Source organism: Sphaerodactylus townsendi, linkage group LG09 (assembly GCF_021028975.2).
Source record: "Sphaerodactylus townsendi isolate TG3544 linkage group LG09, MPM_Stown_v2.3, whole genome shotgun sequence".
NCBI classification, from domain to species: Eukaryota; Metazoa; Chordata; class Lepidosauria; order Squamata; family Sphaerodactylidae; genus Sphaerodactylus; species Sphaerodactylus townsendi.
In genome coordinates, this window is record NC_059433.1 from 40876243 (window position 1) to 40896995 (window position 20753).

The 20753-nt window shown below is 41.9% G+C and overlaps 1 protein-coding gene across 1 annotated transcript in view; it reads left to right on the forward strand.

Moving 5' to 3' along the window:
* The window catches only part of PIEZO2 (piezo type mechanosensitive ion channel component 2), a 337873-nt gene that overhangs the window by 191157 nt on the left and 125963 nt on the right, over positions 1 to 20753 (forward strand). The window contains exon 5 of the mRNA XM_048508534.1: positions 11666 to 11828. Within this exon, the coding sequence (XP_048364491.1) occupies positions 11666 to 11828 (163 nt within the window). The remainder of the gene's footprint in view (positions 1 to 11665; positions 11829 to 20753) is intronic.

Consider the following 20753-nt stretch of genomic DNA (forward strand, 5'->3'; position numbering starts at 1 on the left):
CCACGACATTTTTGCTTTTGTTGGCCTCTCTAATTTCTTTTTCCATCTCAGAATCCTCTTGTGCACTTTGGTCAGGGGGGACGATAATATATTCCTAATGTTAAACTATGCTTCACCCCTGGTATTGATATCCACAGTGCTTCTGTAGAGGAATCAGCTCCCCCTGCATTGTCTATTTTATGTGACACTATGCTCTCTTTGATGTAGAGGGCCACCCCACCCCGAATACTCCCTGTCCTATCCTTCCTGTAGAGCCTGTAACCTGGGATAACAGCATCCCACTGGTTCTCCTCATTCCACCATGTCTCTGTGATGCCCACTATATCAATGTCCTCCTTCAAAACTCTGTACTCCAGCTCCCCCATTTTAGGTCGAATGCTTCTACTATTAGCATAGAGACACTTGTATACTCTGTCTCTGTCCCTAACCTGGGATTTATGTGTTTTGCCCTCTAGCCTTTTGTAGACACTCTCACTTATCACATTGCTATGTTCCTCACTTGTATGTGGTTGATTTAAAAAAACCTCCTTCTCTGTCTGCATCCCCATGGACTCTGTATTCCGAACCGAAGTCACCTCAGCTCCTGTCGGCTTTCCCCCAGGAATCAGTTTAAAAGCTGTTCTGTCACCCTTTTTAATGTTGAGTGCCAGCAGTTTGGTTCCTCTTTGGTTAAGATGAAGCCCGTCCCGTTTGTACAGGCCTGCCTTATCCCAAAAGGTTCCCCAGTTCCTGACAAATCTGAAACCCTCTGCCTTGCACCACCTTCTCATCCACCCATTGAGACCCTGTATCTCCGCTTGCCTAGCTCGCCCTGCGCGTGGAACAGGTAGCATTTCAGAGAATGCCACCTTGGGGGTCCTGGATTTTAACCTTTTTCCTAGCAGCCTAAATTTAGCTTCCAGAACCTCCCGGCTACATTTCCCCATGTCATTGGTACCACTGTGGACCACAACTGCTGACTCCACCCCAGCACTGTCTAACAGCCTATCTAGACGAAGCGTGACATCCGCCAACCTTCGCACCAGGCAGGCAAGTCACCATGCGGTCATCACGCCTGTCACAAACCCAACTCTCTATATTCCTGATGATCGAATCACCCACTACAAGGAGCCCCCCACCTCCCCGAGGGGTATCCTCAGTGCAAGAGGATAGCTGATCACCAGTTAAGGAAGGGATCCCATTTAAGGGAGCATCTTCCCCCCACCTCAGACTGGCACCCTCTGTCACCCAGACTCTCATTCTCCATGACATCTGAAGAGATGTCACCTTGGGAGTGGGACCCGGCTGCTAGGTCCCTGAAAGCCTTGTTTGTTGCCCTCTCTGCCTCTCTCAGCTTCTCCAGGTCTGCCACCTTGGCTTCAAGAGAAGGGACACGTTCCTTGAGTGCCAGGAGATCATTGCAGCGAGGGCACACTCCACGGACTTCTGGCCTAGTGGCAGATAGTCATACATGTGACACTCAGTGCAAAACACTGGCAAGCCCCCATCCCCCTGCTGGCTTCCTGCCTTCATATCAGCTTTTGTTTAGATATTTAGATATTAAACTTTTAGTCAGTGCCCCTTGGAGCTATCTGTACCTACTATCCCTCAAGAAATGTCCTTATTAATTAATCTATTTATTTATTTTAAAAAAGAAAAAAGAAAGAAATTGCGCGCGCCGCTAGGCTGGTTCCAGAGACTGAACTAAAGACTGAATGACTCACCTCAGGAGCCCCACCTTTAGCAGCCCAGGACAAAGAGTAACCTCTGTTAACCCCTGTTAAGCCCCACCTCCAGCAGTCTCAGCTCCTAGTAGCCTTAAGGAGAAAAAAGAGATAACCCCTGCAAACCCCTGTTAAAAATACACTGTTTTAAAAGATGTGGCTTTGAGAAAAGCCCTCCAAAATGAACACCAGAGTCACTCTGTTCTTCCTGGCCCAGATGCCTTGTCCACTGCTGCTCCTTTCTGCTGGTTCCAGAGAACCATCACTTTTCTATTGGGCTCTGAAGATCAAACTAAACATGACTAGTTCTCCATGTCCACCACAGGGCTGCCACCATTTTAAAGTCTAAAATGTGCAGTTTAAAAATGCTGCAAGGGTTGGTCTCACAGTGTGTTTTTCAGTAAGAGGAGGCAACACAGTGTGTCACACCACCCTAAAACCTGTCTCCTCTGGTACAGAAGGAAGTCCTCATGTCTTACAGTTTGATTTCTTAAGATACAGGATAGGAAAAGAATAGCTGAGCTTTCAAGACTAGATTATAGAATATAGGCTTTTTATTTAAAAAACATACACAGAAACTGATATTTATATTTGTACAATGTGTACATCAGTCAGGCGTTTTCTTTGTCCTCTGCTTAAGCCAGTTAATATTTTTGTCATTAGCAATTTAAGAATAGCAGATCAGTTGCCAAGTGAAATAGAAATATTCATTCTTGAGAAATCTTAGCTTAACAGCCTAATTTCACAATGCATCATTTTACATGACATAAAGATGAATTCTTGCCAAGACAGCAACAGCATGTCTAAGGACAAAAATCTTGGCGTACAGTGTATATCACTTAAGTTTTGCATGTCACCATGCTTGTAAATGTTGCAAAACAGCCCATAATTTTGTTTCTTTGCCAGTCAGTGTTTCATTACAATACCCTACTTGTAGGAGCAGGCCTCTGAAGGCACTTTTTAACCCACTAGGTATAACCTATCTTTTCCATTTCTTCTAATAATACAGTTGTGTCTGTTGATGTTAGACTTTATATGGCTTACAACTCACGCCTATTGGAGGTGCAGGAGTGGAATAAAGTAACAAAGTGAGTGTTTCACACAAAATATAGGTTCAGTGTGTGGTTTTCAACATCCAGATGTGGCCTGTAGATCTTCTGGAATTACAGGTCAGTTACCTGGAGAAAATGAGGGTTGACTCTATGACATTGTGCTCCACTGAGGTCCCTTCCCAAAGCCAGCCCTCACCAGCCTCTACCCCAAATCTACAAGAGTTTTCCAACTGGAGCTGGCAACTCTTTATTCAGTGACACATATCAAGAAATTGGAGTCTAATAGGATGCATGCCACTTGCAACTCTTTCCGTGCTCCTGCAGATTGATTGATTTTACAAAACTTATATCCTTCTTTTCTGACCTCACAAGGGCTACCAAAGCATTTCACGAATCCGAACATGCCCAATAACCTTACATTTTAAAATAATTTCAAACCAACCACCATACAAAACCCACAAATCATTAAAACAATAAAAAAGAGCTGAAATGCATGTGAAGACATGACAACAACAAAACATGGGTCACGATAAAGGGATCACTGCAGAAATGTCAAAATGGTACAAGAAAGTCTTCACACACTGGCAGTAGATGGCAGTGGAAGGAGACAGATTAATCTTCCCGAGAAAAGAGTTCCAGAATGTTTGTACTGTGACTGAAAATATCCTCCTCCAGGTTGTCACCTGCCGTAATCTCAGAAGGCATGGACATCTGAATTAGGGCTTCCAAAGATGGCTGGAGTAGCTGGGTGGGTTCGTAAGAGTGGTCTTTCAGGTATGTTGGTTTCAAACCATATAGGATTTTGAAGGTCAAGACCAGCATCTTGACTTGGGGCTGGAACCAAATTGGGGTGTAGGATGAATATGTCAAGACTGAAGTGATATGGTCTAAATGATCCATTCTGGTCATTCTGGTCAGCATCCTGGCTATAGCGTTCTATACGAATTGAAGTTTTCAAACAGTTTTCAAGGACAGCCCCCTTGAACACATTATAGTAATCCAATTTTGATGTAACTAGGGCATGCATCACAGTAGCCATGTTTTTTCTGCCCAGGAAAAGCTATAGTTGGCTAACCAATTCAAGTTGGCGAATCAAGTCAGTTGAATCAGTGATTCGGACCGAGACAGGTCCAAATCAATGGCGTCCGAATCAGGCCCACCCGAAGCAATGGAGTCCGAATCAGCGCCATTTTTGAATCAGGCCCGGACAGCCCCACTCATTCAAAAAAAAAACCCAAACACCCTCCCTCCAATAGAAAAAACCCTTCCCTCCTGAGTTCCAAACAAAAACCTTCCTCCCTCTGCCCCAGTCATGCTTCTCACCACCCAAAAAGCAGACCCCCAGAGAACATACCCCACATTCACCCACAGTTGCTCAGTCAGCTGAGCCCTGACTCGTTTTTTTAAAAGCCCTCCGACGAAAAAAACCTTCCCTCCCGAGTCTCCCTCTCCCCAACCAAAAATCTTCCCTCCCATGGCGCCGAAAACCCCTTAAAACAATCTACCCACCCTCCGCCCCAGCCGTTTTCCCCACTCAGTTTCCCACCCCCCAACCCCTCCCCCAAAAAACATACCCCACTCACCCACAGTTGCTCCCATCAGTGGCTTGCTGCTGCTGCTGCTGCTGGTGGATTGGCTGGCTGCCAGCTTCTGCTGCTGCTTCTGTAAAAGTTCTGCAAAAAACACAAAACACAGAATCCCCATTAAAAAGGTTGCAAAACAACACTTGCACTAAACTTTCTAACAATAAGAACTTAACTTTACTAACAATAACTTTAACTAATGAATCCCCCCTCCCTGGGAGTTTCTCTTCCCCCACGTTGCCCAAAGAATCTCCCTGAAGTTCAATGGATCCTCATGAATTCATATGATTTTTTTACTGGAATGAAATGAAACCAGCATGAAACTATAGAACATGTCTTAGTCTACAGGGAGCACCAAAACAATCACACATATCACATTTCGTGCCCCCATAGTGGTGCAAAAACATGGTTAAAAAGGATGGAGCCTCACGGATCCTCCTGGTTTTTTCACTTGGTCATCCCAAAATCACTACCACATCATAGCGCAAGTCTGACACATGTCTGTAGAAAACAATCACGCATACTACGCTTCATGGCCCCACAGTGGCACAAAAACATGGTTAAAAAGCATGGATCCTCCTGGTTTTTTCACTTGGTCATCCCAAAATCACCACCACATCATAGCACAAGTCCTTAGACACATGTCTGCACAAAACAATCATGCATACCATGCTTCGTGGCCCCACAGTGGTGCAAAAACATGGTTAAAAAGCATGGATCCTCATGGATCCTCCTGATTTCCTCACTTAACCACCCAAAAACTACCAGCAAATCACAGCTCAAGCCCTTAGCCACATTTCTGAACACAGCAACCATGCACACCACACTTCGTGGAGCTGCAGTGGCGCATAAACCAGCAAAATCCAGATGATTTTAAACAGATCCTTGTGAATTCATATGATTTTTCCATTGGAATGAAATGAAATCACCATGAAACTGTAGAGCATATCTTAGTCTATAGGCAGCACCAAAACAATCATGCATCCCATGCTCTATGGCAATACAATGGTGCAAAAACATGCTTCAAAAACATGGATCCTCATGATTTTTGCACTAAGTAATCCCTAAGACACAATTACATCACAGCGCAAGGCCTTAGACACATGTATGTACAAAACAATCACAGATCCATGCTCTGTGGCAATGCAGTGGTCCAAAAACATGCTTCTAAAACATGAATCCTCATGGATCCTCCTGGTTTTTGGCTAAAATAGAGTGAAGTCACTCAGAGCACAGAATCTGGGGAAATTTCTTAGGTTGCATGTCAGGGGCGCATTTTTTGAGCTAGTGGCACCAGAATTTCTGGGTATCATCTGGAGACTGTCCTGATGATTCTCCCCAAGTCCCGTGAAGTTTGGTTTGGGGGGGCAAAGTTATGGACCCTCAAAGAATAGCCCCCATCTCCTATTAGCTCCCATTGGAAACAATGGGGGATGGGGCACCCCATTTGGAGGTCAATAACTTTGCTCCCCCTAAACCAAACTTCACCAAACCTGGGGATAATAATCAGTACAGACTCTGGATGATATTCTGAAAGTTTGGTGCCGCTAGCTGTAAAAATGTGCCCTCCTGCAGGCCAAAACGTGTAAAAACACCAAAAAAGTTAAAACAGACCCAAATTTTTTGGATTTACCTGAATTTTCAGGGTTATCCAAATTGGCTAGTAGTGGGAGTCGAGCATACAGATCATTTTATGCCCCAAAACATCCGAATCCGAATTTTACCAAATGTTTTGGGTATCGACCAACCCTAGTAAAAACCTCTCTTGGCCACAGTTGCCATGTGTCACATGCTTATTTAGCAGTTGGCCTGGGTCTGAGAGCACCCCCAGACCCCAGTGTGATGTCTCCAGAACAAATGACCCCTTAATTTGTGTATCAGACCTTCTGCCCTCTGGTATCACTTCCATCTTGTCATAATTAAGTTTCACATCCTACAGAAAATGGCACCAAGATAATGCTGTGTCTTTAAAAGTGATAGCTTGCTAGCCACAATTTTTATAAATATTTATATAACAGGCAAATGTGGCAGTCAAATATGCAAATATTGACAAAAATTGTGTACATAAGGGCATGGCTATCATATAAATGCAAACCAGAGAAAATGGATATTTTTCTGCAAGTAGTTTTGTAACTTGACTACGAGTTTAAGTAATTTGAAAGACTTTGATGAATGCTGATATCAGATATATTGGACTTACTAGATGAAGCATTAGTCAAATCCAGCTCAGCAATTCATATAAGTTTGTGTAATAAATAGATGTTCTACTATGATCCTCTGTGTACTAGTGGTACATTTGAAAAAAATATTAGTATAGAATTTCTAAGGGACATTTGCCTACTTTTCCATGAACTTGATTTCTTTTCAACTAAATTAATTTTGATTTTTCTGCATGCCATCTAAGACAGATATTTGGATGAGAAGGAACAGGCATCTGATATTGCTGCTTTATTGCCTGTATTGTTTAAGCAGTGAATTATTTGACTTTTGCCAATGTTTTTCTTGGTGCGTGCTCCATCTGTAGTTACCAGTAACCTGGGAACAGCTCTCTCTTCCGCTTGGTTCTCTGGGTGCCATGTATTTGAGCCCAGGTTTCAGGCAGCTGATCTCCTAGTAGTATAAGTGGCAGCTACGCCTTGTGGGTCTTGTAAGCAGACAACACTAAGGGAGAGTGACAGCGAGAGGTAGCTCTTGGGTACATTCTCCACCCAAAGATCTGCAACAAGGGAGAGAGTGAGGATAGCGTAGGTCCTGGTAGTGAAGACTCTAGTTCTGCAACAACAGCCTGCCTCTTCAGGATCTGGCAGCTGGTGGGGAAAGTGACTAACTGGGACAACAGCCCCTTGTTTGCCTGCTTGTCAGGGGGACTGGATCATTTTGCAAGAGGGGGTGAGCTAGTAACAAGAACCAGGGTGTCGCCATTCACGCTGTTCGCCACTCCCCTTTTTCTTATTTTCCTTTTTCCTTGGGCCTTTTTCATTCATAGTATCCCCTAGGCAACCAAGACAGGTGGCACACCTGCATGCCTAGTGTTTACTTCATCTTGGGAGTTGTCCCACCCATAGGCACAGCAGGGGTGGGGGGCAGGGGTGGGGGGCAGGTTGCCTGCTTGCTTTCCTATCTTGTTATCAGAGGAGATTAATACTTTACCAATACTGGGGACGCTAATGCCTATTAATAATAGTAATCTTAGAATACTAATTATACCGGTAGTAAGAATAGTGATTACTAAGATTATAGATACAGATATAGATATTAAAAATAAATTTAAAAATCTAATTAATTCAATACAGTAAAATATCAAGGATTTATACATACCCAAGTATACTCAGTATCAGCTGATCCTGCTGTTTGTGGTTAAGGAGCATGTAAAACATGTTTTAAGCAGATCAGGATCTTTGGTGCTGGGGTCTACCTCTCGGCTTGCCAGAAAACATCAGTATTCACTCAGTGGTCCCATCTCTGTCTCTCTGAATTGATTAAAAATGCTTTCAGAATAGCAAGCACAAATATCCTCTTAGCAGATATAAATGTTCAGATAAGATCCCACATAAGCAGACTCTGAACAACATGTGTCTCCTTTTCAACCTAGTCCAAGCCGCTGCTTCTGATATAAACTGCTGCTCATACTAGCTAGCTTTTTCCAAAACTTTGAAAAAGCTGGCATTCCCTGGGTTGTAAATCTCAGTAGAAACACATTTTTCACTCTTTTGTCTGTGGCTTTCGTCAAGATTTGGATTCTCCATGTGCTGCTGTTTTTCTTCACAAGTCTAATCTCCTCCCTGGTACCTATGAGGTTGGTGTTGGCTGCTTCTTTCTACTATAGCTGTTTTTATCGTTTTTGTCCACATTTTGTCCACGTTTTTGTCCACAAGGTCTTAGAACTCCTTTCTAGATTACATGAATGCCTCATCACACTTTATTTCAAATTTCTTAAAACGTGTTCCTTTCTTTTCTGTTTCTTCTTTCTTCCAATATTATCCAGCCCCTTAAGGTTTTAATTATAATTTTTGCAGTTATGACATTTAACTTGTCCTGGTTTCCTCCTCGGTCCTCCTATCCTCTCTCTTGCCTTGTTTTCAATTTTGCATTTTTAAAACATCCAGTACATTGCTGGCACGGGAGAAATGAATTATTCTTTTTGCACAGATACAAATGCTGTCCTTCTGCCTATGCTGAGCTAGTTGAATGTAGGATTTTCAACAGGAAGTACCTCAGTCTTCCAGAATTGTAGTGCCAGTGCAGTCATTATTCAGCATGTGGTAGATAGATTTTTATTCCTAGGTATTGTAGTGAATTTAGCCCTCGCTAGTATTTGGATTGGAGACCACCAAGGAATACCAGGGTTGCTATGCAAAGGGAAGGTAACAGCAAACCACTTCTGTTAGTTTTTTGCCTTGAAAACCCTAACATAAGTCAGCTTTGACATGGTGGCACTTAACACACGCACATTGTAATGAACACCTGGTTTGTCCGGAATAGGAAAACAAATGAAGCATTAGCAATAGTATAGAGGGGAGTGTCTATATTTAAATTTGGCTCAGTTCTGTTTTTTGTGTGCAGCACAGCCCTATAAATGTTGCATGCTTTATGTTAGTAATGAGGCTGCCAACCTTGGCATGTGCGTTCAAGTTGTTAAATAGCAGTAATCTACATAATGATGTTTGTAAAGCAAACATTTGGCACGTGTTGGGTTGATATGTTGGTGAGCACTTCTGCCAAACTGCTTTTTGTACAAGTTCACAATGTAGCTGTGCAGAGAATTGGATGTGCATTTAGTTTCAAAGTAGATGTATAACTATTGATTTACAGATTCTTCAGATTTGAAATGTTTATGCTGGTTGAGGTCTGCACCAGGTTTTTGAGTAAACTATGCATTTATACTTTCCTGATATTTTACTTCAGCTGATCAAATATTTTCTGTGTTAATGCAGAAATGGTTATCCGCTTGTTAGAATACATTCAAGGACTCCATGGTTTGCGCAAAAGCCTTAGTACTATATGTCATAGCAATGTGCCATTTTATTTTTCTTGAATTTTCTTCTCTCTTGGTTTGTGTGGCCTTACTTGGAGTCACAGACCAGTGCTGTCAAACTTTTAAAAGTTATATTTTGTAACACATCTATCTTCCATTGTGTAAGTTAAGGTGACAAAATTAGGATTCCCAGGAGTTCTCGCATTAGGTGCTGGCCAGACCCATATATGTTTAGTTTTGGCAACATTGTTGTATCATACACTTTCCAGCTATACCTTGGGACATATGTAGAGTATGAAGTTATAGTGGGGTCTGTGAGAGGCCCTGTGCCCTCCATTCTTTTTTCTGCATATCTTTTCAATCTTAGACACAAAAGACAGAGAAGCATTTCAAAACATGAGTAAATTAAGTACAAGCAAAAAGGTTCGGTTTACTGGAAAACTTTCTGCTCATGGGGAACTTGTTGCACTTGGCTTTGGGCTCCTTCTCCTTTATGATATTTTTCTTCCCAGACTTTGTCTTTTTAAAAAAAATTTATTGTATCATTTGAATATTCCATTTTATATTAATAGTCTTCTTCATTCGTTTTCAAACAATACATTTTTCCCTTTTTCCCCTCCCCCCTGTATTTTCTTCATAATTTTATCAAACAAACAGCAGTAAGTTCATTCTTTGTAATCTCTTCTCCCATATCTCCTCATTGACTCCTCCCAGACTTTGTCTAGCTTTACTTAAAGTAGGAATGCCCATTATATCTTTCCTTATTTGCCAGCCAGGCATGTAGTTAAAGGGTGGATTCAAGGGGTTCAAACGCCTCCCATTATACATGGAACAGTTAATATAATGGCCTGAAGCTTATGGAGGGAAAATGGTGCCCAAAGACAAACCTTCTCTGGACACCCCCCGGTGCCTGGGGGCGGGGCTTGGGGGCAGAACGCCACCCCTCCCCCCTTCCCTCCCCGTGGGTGGGTTCCTGCAGCCCTCCAGAGCGACGCTGGACAGGAAGGTCAGTGGAGGGGGCCGACCGAGAGGCGGATCTATGCAGAGAACCAGAGAGACTCTGTGTGGAGCCTCTCCAGCTGGGGGGAAAGTTGCGGCCACTCGCACGATACCGTGCGAATGGTCCCTGAGCTTCCACCAGCACAATTCATGCCGGTGGAGCTGCGTTTTCATGCATGTGCGGAAACAGCCATAGTGAGAATATCATAGCAGATGACTACCCAAACAGAAGAGACAGATTTTATCATAATCCGGCAAGGGAATCAGAAATTTATAGAATGATGGGACTGCACTGCACTGATGCCTGGCAATACATGCACCAAACTAATTACTGGTGAAGACTGTGGACCTGTCACATGTAGCTGTTCACCTCCCTGACCCCCTGGACTGGAAGAATGAAGAGAGTTAGGGAAGTTCAAGTGTTGAGAAACATATTTATGTGCCTATAGCATTTTAGTCTTGCTTAATGTTTTAAATAAAAGTTAACTCCTTGCTGACTGAGAGTGAATTTCCTCAGTGGAATAAACTACACACACAACTCAATTAGGCCTTGGTCTGGATACATGTATACATGATAGTAGTATGAAAGGGATGTGGTCTTAAGTACCCTAACCCAATAGCTCAGGAAATAGTAAGAACTACAAGTAAGGGAGTGAGGACAATTAAAAGGGAAGTGTTTCCCCCTGTTCAGTAGCGTTTCTGGGGAAAAGAGTGGGGACTTGCCCCATGTAATTCAAACAGCACCTTCCTGAATTGGAGCAGGCCCTATGGGGTCGCCCCCAGCTGTTCTATAAGGACATCAGTCTGTGGCAGGGGTAGGCATTGAAGTGAGCCACTCTTGGTAATTGATGCAGAACCTAGTACAGCTATTGGGTTTTGGCAGCAGAGAAACCACAGTAATATAGCATACCATCTCTACTTAAAAAGATTAGGATTCTTGAAAAAAAAGAAACAAAGATGGGTGGTAAACCAAAGTTGGGGGTGAAAGATGCCTTCTGAACTGTGCCAATATTTGGAACCAAGTTATGGATATCAACTTCTGACATCACTAGAGGAATACTTGTAGTTCGTACTTTTTCCCCACAGGAGTATGCACTTGAAAACTGGACCACTTGTTTGCATTAGAATGATAGTGTGTTTGCTTTCTCTTGTACTATAAAACCAGTTTTGTCCTCCAATTCATATTCCAGTAGAAACAGCACTGGACAAGTATAACTCAGATGTAAAAGGCCAACAGAGAACACGCATACCTATGCTTTTAAGTTATTATTTTTATTAAAAAGTACTGTCACACTTGACTTGAATATCGTAATGAAAAATAGCATTGATTTTCTCTCTTTTAATTCCCATCAGTGTCAAAGGGGCAGATGCTGGCAATGCCATTAGAATATTTGTTCCTGATATTGGTATGTTCATTGCCAGTCTGACTATATGGCTCGTCTGCAGAAACATCCTTCAGAAAGCAACACAAGATGATTCTGGACAGTACAATGAGCAGTATGAAGGAGAAGAAATGGTATGTGTGCATGTTTACTTGTTTAACAACTTGGGCTTTTCCCTCCTTAGGGCACAATTAAATACAGAATGGATAAAGTTCAAATAACATTAATCTATTTTAATAATTACTTTAATTCTTAGATCAACACCTCCATTTGTTATGGACTACAATTTCCCATCCCCATTTATAGTTGCAGTGAGTCTTACTGTGATGGCTCTTTTTGTGCCTTGGTAGATTTCAAACTGTTCCAAAATATCTGTTAAGAGAAATTAGATCTACCAATAGTGGGGCAAATTTGTCATACTTTCTCTTTTCTAGTGTTTTTTTAAAGGACAGCAGCCTCCCTTGAAAATTGTAGCAGGCAAGTATTGTGCCCCTTATGTGCATTGTGTGATTGATTAGGTGTGTGATACCTGCATTGCAGGGGGTTGGACTTGATGGCCCTTGGGGTATCTTCCAACTCTATGATTCTGTGATTAAAAAGCTAACATTAAATTAAAGTTAAATAAAAACTTTCAGATGCCTGTACTGGTGGGATGGGTGGGATGTTTTTTCTTCTTGGTGCTTATCACTAATGATGCCATGGGCATCACCCAGTATATACCTATAATATTAGTGGAGTCACTGTGTTGGGTGCAACCACCCTTGAATGCAAGTACTGCACATCTTTTTCTTGTTCTCAGCATGCTTTTCTGATCCAGGGGAAGTTGGTAGCCTCGGTTATGAGGCGTATGTGGGCTACTAGACATGCATATCAAAGACCTGTACTGAGGAGGAGGAAGGGGCAAAATCCCATCACTGCAGTTCTACTGCCAGAAGAAGTTGGAGGGGTGATTTCCTATCCCCACCCCACCTCCAGTCTCAGTACAACACCCTGAGCTTGTAGCTATTAGCCCAGTGAGTCTTGTGTCCTTGGGAATCAACTTAACCCAGGTTTGGAAGGGATGCTAGGTGGAAGGGGAGGAAGGGAAAGCTGTGCATCCATCACCATCCAAATCATTTCCATACAGCCTTCAAACTCCTGGTAGTTGTGCTTGCATGAGATAGAATAGCATTTTCTTAGGAACTCAGTATTGTTTTGAGAAAATGCAATTTTCTTCCTTCAATAAACATGTGAATGGATGGGATACCATGTTTGCTTTAAAATATTTATATCCTGTCTTTAAAAAAAATGCATTTCTACAAACCCAAATTTGGCCAAATCTGGAATAGTAACAGACTTTGTTGTAGGTGCAAGAATAGAGAGAGACTAGAAACTGATGGAACATGTAGGCTGGTATTTTAAGATTTATATTTTTCTAAGACTATTGACTTCAACAGCCTTAGAAGAATATATGTTCAGGATTATTGTGTTAGTTTGTGGTGGTGAACCTTTGGCACTCCAGATGTTATGGACTACAATTCCCATCAGCCCCTGCCAGCATGGCCAATTGTAGTCCATAACATCTGGAGTGCCAAAGGTTCGCCACCAATATGGATGGCAGGTGAAAAGCAAGGTGAGCAGGCACAGTACTGGATGAGAGTACAAAATTTATCTCTGTGGCTTCTGGAAGGTGGAGAAAGAGGCCTAGCTAGGAAATCCCTCAAAGGTGTAGCCCCAATCTCCTATTAGCTCCCATTGGAAACAATGGGGGATGGGGGCACCCCTTTTGGGAGTCCATGACTTTGGACCCCTTGAACCAAACCTCACCAAACCTGGGTTGTATCATCAGGAGAATCTCCTAAAGATACCCTGAAATGTTGATGCGGCTAGCCTAAAAATTGCACCCCCTGCAGGCCAAAAACTGAAAAAAACACTAAAAAATAAAAAACCACAAACCTGAATTTTTGTGCCCCACCCTGGCGCTCACCCAGTGCAATGCGCACCATCTGGCCCCCTTGTAGCTTAGCCTCTGATTATGGGATAATTTTCTCCATGGAGACATTTCAATGGAGAAAAACCTTTTGTGTGCTAAGGGTTCTCCAGGTTCTTTGACAAAACTCCTAATTGAGAGTGTTAGTATTTTACGGCATTATGTTCCTCGACTTCTTAATTTGTTAAACAGCCTATAAAACTAAAGGGAAGTTGCCGGCCTCTGTGTTTTCTTTCAAAACTGTACTGTCCAAGAGAGACAGAATAGCTCTGTTACAGTTGAGATAATTGTGCTGCTATTGCTGTGACGTGCTAGGTTAAGCATGCTGCTGTTATGATCTGTGGTCTCATTGCAGCAGCTCACTGAAATGGGCTATTTAAAATACGATATAAATAGATAGTCTATAATATGGTAAAGCCCTTCTAGACTACTGGTTACCTACATGCACCCTATTTGTCACAGTGGCCAGCAAAGTGCCTCTAAAGACATTCACAAGCAGAACATTGCCTCTGCTGCTGCCTTCAGTGACAGTGACTATTTACTTATCATGACCAATTGTCCTTGTCAGATCTGTTGTCCTGATGACAATTGGCACTATGTGAAAAATACTCACTCTGGCTATCCCAAGGGTCTGCAACCTGTGGCTCTCCAGATGTTCATGGACTACAATAGTATAGAGGGGAGTGTCTATTGGCCATGCTGGCAGGGGCTGATGGAAATTGTAGTCCATGAACATCTGGAGAGCCGCAGGTTGCAGACTCCTGGGCTATCCTGAACCTACTACCAAGCAATTTTATTAAGTTACCTGATTCCAAGTCCTAGTATTTATTGAAATTTCTCTCTCTCCCCACGGATTTTGCACAAATGCATAATTTTTACACTTTTCGGTAAAATAGTATTGCTATCCCTTCGCTGCACTCCCCCCACAATCCCAGCTAATGACATCCTGTTTACTCAAAGCCAATTTAAACATTTCCTTTTATATTATTACTACACTCCAGACATTTAAACATTTGCTACATGCTCTTCTTTGTACAAAATAGTTGAACCTTACTTTTAAGCGATGCACGATGGTCACGGGCATAGATTTTTCACCATACGTGGGAAACTGCAACTGGAGGAGGTTTTCTAATGTATACACTGAGAGAGAGATTTCTTTTTGCTTGTGGTGACGTTTGACTTGTGATTTTTATAATTTCCTATGTGGAAGGCAATCTTGGGTAAGAATTTTGTAATTTGTGGAACATCTCTTGTATAGCCACAAAAAGATATTCAAGTTTTGTAAAGAGAAAAAGAGGCCAAGAGGAGAAAAAAGGCCAGCAGGGATGGGTATCCAGAGCTCGTAATTCTTTTCCTTTGGTGTCCTTTCTGGATCAGAAGCACATTGTGGATTGTGACAGGATATGAGAAGGACTTTAGTCTATAAAATCCCAAGTTTGCTGGTGGACATTCAGTGTGAATATTGAAGTTTTCATTTATAATGCTTCATATAACCAAAAAGTAAAATATACCGACGTCCAAAACAAGAGAAAATAATTCATGAGAGAACTGGTTGGAACTAGGGAACAAGGATAGAAGTAATGCGGCCCAGGAATGTACAGAGTATGTTTTTAATTAGTACTGAATTATAAAGAAAGATCTGCATGATCCTAGGCTTCTGTCCAATTCATTACCGCCCTTAAATGGTTGCACACTTGGAGCAAGCATGTTTGCAGGCCCTTTTTATTAAGGCTTAGACAGTTTAAAGCAGGTGAATTCATCTGGAGAAATGCCCAGACTGCAGGCTATTGGAAGTACAATGAGATTCAAACGTGTAAAAGGTGAAAAAAGCAAAAGAGAGAACAGTTAACTTCACAGCTGCAAGTAAGAATTAAGATATTGATGGGGTACAGATGGCCATTTTTATGTGACAGAATGCAGATCTAGTACTAGCAGCTGAGCAGGCCTTGGAATTAAGGTAACTTTCTTAAGGCAATATGGAAAAATAGCTAGGGTTTTATTTTATAAAACTCTGAAAATGAAGAAATAAGAAAATCTATCTGATAAGATATGATAGCTGACTGATATCTTTAACTTCTAAGACCTGCTGATGTTAATTGTATTATTTTGTTTTCCAATTCATTCCTGTTCCCCATTATTATTCTTGTCTAGCGTTTAAAACCTACCAGCCACCAACACCCCCCCCCCACCCCGCTTTTCTTTCTTCAGATAATTCCACTTCTTGCCGCTGTTTTTCCTCTTGGTAGTTGGAATGGCATTATGTATTAGGTCTGATGGAGAAAAAGAGGCTGAGAAAAGTAAAGCTCCAGTCATGAGCTTGGGCAACATTTGTGCATCATGCAGGTGCAGCTGGGTAGGTGGGGTACAAGGATGAATTTAGGCAGTTGAACCAAACACTGGCTGTCAGCCAGTCGGCTCTCAAGCAGCTTCCTGTAGCCATCCCCCAGAGGTGGGTGCAGAGACGTAAACCTAGAGACTACAGGCAGCTCTCTGTCACACAATTTAGATTGAAAGGAGCAATCTGAAGAGTTGCTTGGTAGTCAGTAACTGCCTCTGGGCAAAGACCTATTCTGCCCTCCATGCTCTCAGTGTTTATTTTTGATGTGGCTACTCATCCTTGTTATGACTGTAGGTTAAAAGGGCCAGGAAAGAATTTTACCCTGGGCTAATTGGCTGATAGGCCCTGGGGGTTTTGTCTACCCCCATAGCATGCATATGCATGTAAAATAGCTGCTGGCATTTAGACATTGGCTGAGAAACATAGTGCAGGATGGTCTCCCTGCATGGCCAAAAGGAGAGTTCTCTTAAGGGGTTCTGGGGAATGGGTGCAGAGTAGCCAATCTCAGATCAAATGCATTGTCCGCACATCCTGGAGGATTGTGATGGCTAGGAATAGCAGTTTCTACTGCTTCCAACCCTAATACCAGCCGTCTCCTCTCAGTTAACCCAATAGGTGAATTAGGGAAGGTGCTGATTACATTTAGGCTGTTAACTGCACCTACTATCCCCAATCAATGCTGTGCCAAGGCCTGAGAAACCTGTAATTGGGGCTACTCTGTCAAATGGATTGCCACTGTAAAATCCTCTATTTCCTTTAGGCTTTCATGATTTAAAACGATAGACTAAATGGTACTTTAAAATCATGGTAATATATAAACTTCTGGACCCATGAAATGTTGAGAAAACAGTCTCAGACAAGCAGGCCCATTCCACACAAACCATTTGAAACGTCTTGCAGATTTTTTTTTTAAACTGCACAACATGAGAAAACGAAGCGTTTCAGGCCAAAACAGTTCCTTTTTTCCTGCCTGGCACCTGATGGAGCTTGTCAATTTCATTTTGTTGCACTCACTGTTTTGTGCTGCTGCAGAGATCTTCTGTGCACCAGGCATTTGCTGAAGGTTTCCCACAGAGGATTCCTCTGCTTGCAGCTCATCTGCATGTGATTTCACTGTGTAAAGTACATGGATAAAGTTAGTTTGCACTGGAGATCCCATGCACATGTTTTTAATTCTTTTTTTTTTGTTTTCAATGAGACATCTTTGAAGCTATGACTGCATGTGGATGAGCTGTATGATAGATTACCCTCCACTTGGCACTTTACATTCAGAAAGGTGGGTAGCTCTGTGTGGATACTTAGTAATCTATTCCTGTCAGTCAGAGAAACATTAAATTGGCACCAGAGGCAGGTAGAGTTCAAACAAAGATTTAGATGTATATTTAGTTACAAGGAAACTGAAGTAAATCAGGAAGAGTTTTAATCCAAAAATCACATTAATAAGAATATATAGTGTTTTCCTGAAAATAAGACCTACCCCAAAAATAAGCCGTATCATGATTTTTCATGATTTTTGGAGGAGGCTTAAAATATAAGCCCTACTCCAAAAATAAGCCCTACCGGTAGTTACAGATCAGGATAGTATGATCCAGCAGGGTGCTTCCCTGCCAATGAGGATGCAGCTTGCATCACACATGACAGGGAAACAACGGGGCTGCCTAGAGCCTGCCTTAATGAATTGTGAAGGTACCATATTTCCTCAAAAATAAACCCTACCCCGAAAATAAGCCCTAATGTATCTTTTGGTGCAAAAATTAATATAATTACCCTGTCTTATTTTTGGGGAAACACAGTATAAGAAGCTGGTTCAGAGAAGATACTTGTTTACAAGATGTTTCAATATCTTTAAGTTGCTGTTGCAAGGGTAGCACTAGACACTAAATCCAGCACCTTCAGGTTTATTAAAGTCACTTAAAAACTATCCTAATCCTCAGGACGTGTTTCTTTTGACTGGAAATCTCGAATTCCAGCACTGACAAGACTTAATTCCTCACTTAAATGTCACCAACACAGGTTCTAAACCATGCTGGCAGGGGCTGATGGGACTTGTAGTCAATAACATCTGGAGTGCCAAAAGTTCGCCACCACAGTCCTAGACTATCTTCCTTTTGATAGATACCTGTTTCACATGGTGCATATCAGAGAAGGACTTGTGGTTTTCCTCCAGAAAACCTAATCCTTTATCTATTTACACTTCCACCATCCTCGGGTGCTTCAGTGCCCCATATCTTGGTGAGTTTTCAGAGAGACTAAACCAGGTCACCAGTGTGATTAATTAGGGTTTCCATGTGACGGTTACCTACAGGGCTGTGGTACAGATTACTTCCTAGAAATCTGCCCTTATTGGCCCCTACTCCAAGTTTCTCAGCTCTGACAGAACAAGCTCTCAGCCTCCAGAGCACTGATCTATATCAGAACCCATTCACTGGCACACCAACAGTTCTCTCCTCAGTACCAACTGCCTTCGGGTTAAGAATGCCCAGCATTTCTCCCTAGCCAATCAAACTGTGGTATCCATTAACCTTTTAGACTTACAACATTCTAAGGTCAGAATGAACTTGGTGTTGGTATATGTTATGAGCTGCAAGCAGAGGAAACCTCTGTGGGAAATCTTCAGCAAATAGTCAGTTGCACAGAGGATCTCTGCAGCAGCACAAAATGGTGAGCATCAAAAATGAAAGTGGGAGCTCTTTAAAAGTCAGGTAGGAAAATTAAAATGTTTCCTGCTTTCTGCACAGCAAGAGGGGAACATTTGGAAAACATTTGGGGGGAAAGAAATGCTAGTTTTTGTTTTTGAAATAACAACGCTTTGAGCAGAAATGAAATGTCTTGCAAACGTTTGGGGCAAAACTGTGTGGAATTTCACCTCAAAACACTTTTTATAAAACATATTGAAGGTGTTCTATGTTTGTTGCGTGGAATGGGCTACTGTCAACATGTGACAGATCTCTGCATGATTACTTACTCTGCAATTATTGCCACAGTTAATGATTCCCCCCCCCCCATTTTTTTTTGCATTAAATCATTTGGGAATGACAGATGTTAAGGAAAATGAAGACAAGTAGTAAGTCACAAACTGTGCTGCCCCCTTGTTAGTTTAATTGATATCTACATCATCATGTTGAAATAATTCTTGAGGATTAATTCTTAATACGCCCAATTTTAAAGGCCTTTCCCACTTCTAACCTACATCCCTGGGCCAAATATTTATAACTATGTGGAAAGTTATGTTTTCTGATCTATACCCCTTGATTTTCTATTCCCTTGAAAATAAATTGGGTAGACAGTTTTTATTTAGAGGTGTAGTTCAATTTCTGCATTATCAAGACAGATTATGTTAAATGTTTTTAATGTATTTAAAATCAAAACTGAAACAGCAACAGAACTAACATTAAAAAAGACTAATGTTGAATATGTAGACTACTATTTTTGATCTTTGTAGAAGTAGACTAGAATATCTTACCGTAATTTATGGGTTGTTTCCTAGAAGAAACAGGCTAGAACCCACAAAGTAATTTCAAGAGTGCGTAAATCAGTGTATAAATTTTAAATATGCAAATATCTCAACTGAACTATTTGCACCTACTGAGGTAGTCCTGTTGAAACACTCTACTGTTTTCTCCTCTCTAATATTCACTAGGTAAATTGCATAAAATCCATCTGAGTCATATTATTCAGAAATGTGACAAGCATAAAAACTGATGTAATGTTATCCCCATTTATATCCTACCTTTCTACCCAGTGGAGACCAAAAGCAGTTTACATCATCTTCCTCTCCTCCATTTTATCCTCATAACAACCCTGTGAGGTAAATAGGCTGAGAGTGTGTGACTGGCCCAAGGTTACTCAGCAAGTTTTCCTGTCAGAACAGGGGGTCAAACCTGGGTGTTCCAGATCCTAGTCCAACACTCTAACCTAGCGGTGTGAAAAATGTGGCCCAGGGGCCTGATATGGCCTTTTGCCAGTCCAGACACCCAGCCACCCCCTGTTCTTGATCTGGCCTAGTGAGCCCTTTATGGGCTTGCCAGTTTTGGCACTCACCCACTCCCTGTGCCTATCTGGGCTACAAGCTTGCTGTGGGCTTGACAGCGAAGGCAGCCACACAAGCCTCCAGTGCTGATCTGGGCTGGTGAGCCTGCTAGGTGCTCACCAGCTGAGGCAGCCACCCTCCTCCCCTGGTCCCAGCCTGACCAAGTCACAATTATGTCATACGTAGCCCTCGTCCCAAATGAGTTTGACACCCCTCCTCTAACCGCTGCACCACACTGATGCGTTTGCAGTAAACTAGCTATTATTTCAGGCTCAAACAATATTTCTAAAAGTTAAATGTAATTACGGTGAATTATAATTAAAATGTCATATAAAATTAGATTCATTACTCTTGACAGCATTTGTACTCTGTTCTGCTGAGGAGACAGTGCATGTCTTCTAATGCATACTGAAGCATGTGCTTGGCTCTTTCCTGAGCAGAGAAACACAAGTATCTAAAATTGAAGGTAAGCAAGTATAAGTAAAAATACTACACTGTTTCTATATTGGAATTCTATTTAAAAAAACAACTGGTGTATATTAATGAGTTACAAAAGAGTGCTTTTTAAAAAAAAATCCCCCTTCAGCAGCTGTTCTACTGAGCAAGGATGTGGAACTAATAAATATTGTATTTAGGCTTGGCATTAATGTATGCCCAGCATCCTATGGTTGCCCTTAATTGATTTGGGTTCTGAAACGAACATGCATTAAAGGCTGCTAATG